The 4,559-nt window shown below is 28.2% G+C and overlaps 1 protein-coding gene across 1 annotated transcript; it reads right to left on the bottom strand.

Annotated features, from left to right (window-relative positions):
* Positions 1-1,471: 1,471 nt before the first annotated feature.
* LOC108339995 (serine carboxypeptidase-like 35) lies at positions 1,472-3,804 on the bottom strand. Its single transcript, XM_052877953.1, has 9 exons — positions 3,649-3,804; positions 3,354-3,545; positions 3,122-3,226; positions 2,844-3,032; positions 2,681-2,760; positions 2,295-2,576; positions 2,053-2,192; positions 1,873-1,965; positions 1,472-1,790 (listed from the first exon to the last, which is right to left on the bottom strand). The coding sequence occupies exons 1-9, from the start codon at positions 3,722-3,724 to the stop codon at positions 1,532-1,534; spliced, it is 1,416 nt and encodes a 471-aa protein (XP_052733913.1). The 5' UTR covers positions 3,725-3,804; the 3' UTR covers positions 1,472-1,531.
* Positions 3,805-4,559: the final 755 nt, after the last annotated feature.

Genomic DNA, 4,559 nt, shown 5'->3' with positions numbered 1-4,559 from the left:
AAGTCGATAATTTTTTTTTACTAAAAAAAATGTAATTAAGTGAGCTAGTGAGACAACTCATTTATCCACCAACCCTTGGTGGGTCGGGCGGAGTCAGGATGACCCCTTTTGACAGCTCTAGTTATTGATTTATTTTATAATTTACTGCAATAATTTTTTTAAATATTAATTACTAATTAAATATAAACATTAAAATTATTATTGTTGTTATTATTATTTATGAATTTCTTATTAATTTTATTGGATCAAATTAATTATTTATGAACGGTTGTTATCTATTTCATATAGGTCAAATCAATTATTTTACTCGCTTATTTAGTGAGAAATAGTTTTAAACTATCATCGTTATTGGAGAATTCGGAAGCTCTAATTTTAAAATATAAGACTTTCGACATTTCACATTTTTGTTGGATTCATCTTTTAAAAATTAATTTGTAGAAACTTAAAATTAATACTTGGTAGATCATAATTAAAATTCAATTTACTTCATAATTATTCAAACTCCTATAAATTATTTGTTATTATTGTAATAAAACTACTATTTAAAGCATGCATTTTATTTATTTTTTCACGAAAATTCATTGACATGTACAAACAAAAAAGGTTCCTTTACTAACACATACACCCTGTTTAGAAATGCATAATTAATTAATTAATGAAAACATTTAATTAATTAATGAAAACATTTAATTAATTAATGAAAACATTTAATTAATTAATGAAAACATTTAATTAATTAATGAAAACATTTAATTAATTAATGAAAACATTAATTAATTATTTAATGATGGCTGCCAAACCACTGCCAAATTAATTGTTATAAAAGATGAATCCAGTAAAACTGTGAAATGTGGAAAGGCTGATATTTTGAAAGATGAATCACTTTTTTCATGGTTTTCTAAATGCATGATACTTAATTTTTCTTTAGTATTTTCGGAAATTAATGCATTTGAATTTGCATGATGAGACCCAAAGCAAGAGCCTGTAATTAAATTTCTGCAATGACATTAATATTTAATTATTTAACTCAAAACATTAAAACGGAATCTTGTTTTAAAAAATTGCTTCTGAAATGTCGAAAACTCACTACAAAAAATTAGTTTAAATAGCGTGTTGTTTAATTATTCACGGTTTATCATAAAAAAAATAAGAGTTTAATTAATTGTCTTAAAGTTATTAACATTTTATTATTTATTTGTAAGTTACGATTTTTAAATTATTAAACTTTCAATCCACACATTTCAAACTCAATTCTTAAATCATTAAAACTTCAAATTTAATAAACTAACCATTTAAAAATATTCGATTTTTTTTTCTTTCGTAAAATAATTCTCCTTTCCCTTTCATATTCTTGTTTCATTTCATATATGTATATATATTTTAATTATAGCAGTAACTATTGATTATTAACTTTCTAATAATAGACTGAGACATTTACTTAGAATGTAAAAAACATATATATTCTGTAAAATGACAATTTCTCTTGGATGTGAATAAATGTAAAAAGATGACAATTTACAAATGGAATGAATCAGAAGGTAGAAGAAGGAAGCGATTGACCAGAAAGGAAATGGTAGAAGAGAGAAAGAGCTTCTCGTGGTTTATAAATTGGAGCTTGATGACCAGCACCTCTAATGGAGGCAAAAGTGAGACCACCCTCGTACTCCTCTACCCATCCTCCAACTTCTCTTCCTTCAAACCAAGCTCTCCATTCTCTTGTCACATTCACTTTCAGCTCTTCCAAACTGTATCTCGTTGATAACCATGGAACTCTACCATCACTGTCTCCACTGCATTTATTTATATCTATGTTAAAATATCATCGTCAAACTTCTTCAAATATACTATATATGCAAGTAATTATAAGTATACCTGTACATCCAAATGCGTAAACCAGCATGTAGTAGTTTCTGAATCACTGGAAGAACTGTGCTTGGTGAATCATTCCATTTTTTAATTTTAGTGCTTCATCACAAAATAAATATTACTGTGTTAATTTAATTAGTTAAAAATAAACAGTTAAATACATATATTATACATGAAAATTAGTACCTGCATATCGTGTAGGGATCAAACATGTCAGGGAGGTATGCATGAATGGCCTTCTGGACATCCTTCCTGTTGAAATACTTCTCCACGTCGTTAGCTTTACATGGATCGTAAGCCATTGTCGGAATCATATTCCGGAGGTCCTAAAATGCATCACAAAATAATTTATTTTTTTCCATTATTTAATATAGGTGTATTATTAATTAACAAAATAGTGAGTTTTAAATCAGACAAATTATACTTACAAATTCTGAGACAGTATACGGGATACCATCAAACATACTTGAAACTGGTCTTTCATAGTCCAACAGACAAATAGGAGAGTAAATACTAAATACATCTATGTCAGAATAGGCCTTTACGAATTTGGCCACGATCCAACTACATTCCTTTGTATTGTTTTTTGTCATGAAATCACATTTCTCTCTTATGCCATCATACACTTGCTTTGAAATTATCGCATGATAGAAAGCAAAATCAAATATGCCTTTCAAGTCTGTCACATCGTTAATCACAGGGTTTCCCATCTGTATTTTATGTCACACCAAATTCATCGTTAAATTTAATGAAAAAGGTATTTCATTTTTTGAGTATATCAGTTTAAACCGTACAACATTGTTTCGTAAATTACCATGAATCCCTTAAGATTTATGTAAGGGCCATTTTTGTTCCCTTCATGTATAACCTCAGCCAACTGTGGAGCATAATGTCCTGTTATTTCAAACACATGTAAAAGATTTCTTCAATAAAAGTAGTTAGTAAATTATTGATTAAATATAGATATTAGAAAGTACCTCCATAGCTCTCTCCTATGATATAAAATTCATGGGATTTGAATCTTGGAAATCTCTTAAACCAACCAAGCAAGAAGGCATAGTTATCAAGAGCAACCACTTGATCACCGAGCTTGCTTAAGTCATCGGAATTATTAGTGTAAGAAAAACCCACACTAATAGGTGATTCCAAGAATATGATATTGGCAACTGTAAAATTGAAACAACAGAGTCCAAAACAATCAGTTAAGCAAATAAATATTTAAAATTTAAAACAATCGTAAAATAATTTTGTATACCTCTATTCCAGGAGAATTTGTTGATGGTAATACGCTGATGGTCATCTACACGAAATGGACCAATCTCTTGTGCTGCTCCAAAAGCAACAGACGAACAACCAGGTCCTACAAAAAGATTAATTTATCATTAACGATAAGTTTTGCTCTTAATAAGAAACACACTAAAATATTGAGATAAAAGAAATTGTATAACAATGTAATTAAAATGAATGAAAGATTGGGCAAGACATACCTCCAGTTAGCCAAAGCACGAGAGGTTTATGCGATGAAGCCTCTTGAGCTTCGAAGAACCAGTAAAACAGTGCTTTCTTTTCTTGTCGTCTTAACTTCACGTAACCAGCATAGTGATTGAAGTTTACTACTGGTTGTCCAGGTAAATCTGTCACTTTATCGTCCTCCATTTGTCTCTCACCGGCTGAATACGCTGTTAAGGAGGAAGACGACGAGTAAGATTTTAAAAGTTATTGTGATTGAGCAGAGGGAAACCCTACTGTTATAAGAGATAAGAGATGAAGACGAAGCATCACCTTGCTCGGAAACAGAGAATTGAGCTGAAAAAATAGTCCCAGACAAAACAGCAATATAGAACCACAAAAAAGCCATTACAGAGTTGTGTGAGATGGAAAGGGACAACTTAGAGTTTTCGTTGTAAAAATGGAATAGATCTCTGTGCGTTGTTTAGGTTTTTGGCGTAAAGTACCTTTCAATTTTAGCAAACTGAGACAAAAAGAAGACAAAACTTTATTAAAATAATGACCTCACTTTATTATTATTATTATTAGTATTAATAATAATATTAATAACAATGAAATCAGATTTAATATATAATAATAGATGTTAACTGAATTTCTAAACTCGGTTAAGATGTTTTTTAAATCTTATTTTTTAAGTTAAAATTTAAAAGATATTTAGTGTAATCAAATATTTTTTATTAATAATTAAATATTATGTTAAATTTTTTATGCTTTAAAACATAATTTTATAAACTAGAACAATTAAAACCAAATTAGAAAATTTCAAAATACAAAAATTTTGATTTTCTTAATCTGATTTGAAAGTTTGATGACTTCCTTGATTGAATTCCTTAATTGGATTTTAAAATCTATTAAATTTTTAAATTTGATAATTCTTTTAATTGGATTTTGATATATAGTAAGTTTCTAAATTGAATTTCAAAATTTATTAATTTTTTAATTGAATTTTAAAATCCAACAAAGTGAACAGAAGTGTGAGGACTAAGAAAAACTCAGTGGAAGGTCCAGTGTTGTAATTATGGAAGAAAAAAAAGTACTCTTATCATAAAGATAGTTTAGACATTAGAAGAAATTTTGAAAATGTAAGAGGAAAACATGAAATGTATTCATGTTATATTATAGAATGGTAATATCTGAAACAGATATTGTATAAGATGCATGACTTAATTTTAAGTACTACTTTA

The sequence above is a fragment of the Vigna angularis genome, chromosome 5 (genome assembly GCF_016808095.1).
Source record: "Vigna angularis cultivar LongXiaoDou No.4 chromosome 5, ASM1680809v1, whole genome shotgun sequence".
Lineage (NCBI taxonomy): Eukaryota > Viridiplantae > Streptophyta > Magnoliopsida > Fabales > Fabaceae > Vigna > Vigna angularis.
This window is presented reverse-complemented; position numbering and strand designations above follow the sequence as displayed.

Excerpts from the sequence above, each read along its gene's own strand:
- LOC108339995 (XM_052877953.1), bottom strand. The coding sequence starts at position 3,724 with ATGGCTTTTTTGTGGTTCTATATTGCTGTTTTGTCTGGGACTATTTTT. Across the intron at positions 2,761-2,843 it reads CATAGGAGAGAGCTATGGAG|GACATTATGCTCCACAGTTG; the intron begins GTACTTTCTAAT and ends TTGAAATAACAG. Across the intron at positions 2,577-2,680 it reads TAAATCTTAAGGGATTCATG|ATGGGAAACCCTGTGATTAA; the intron begins GTAATTTACGAA and ends CATAAAATACAG.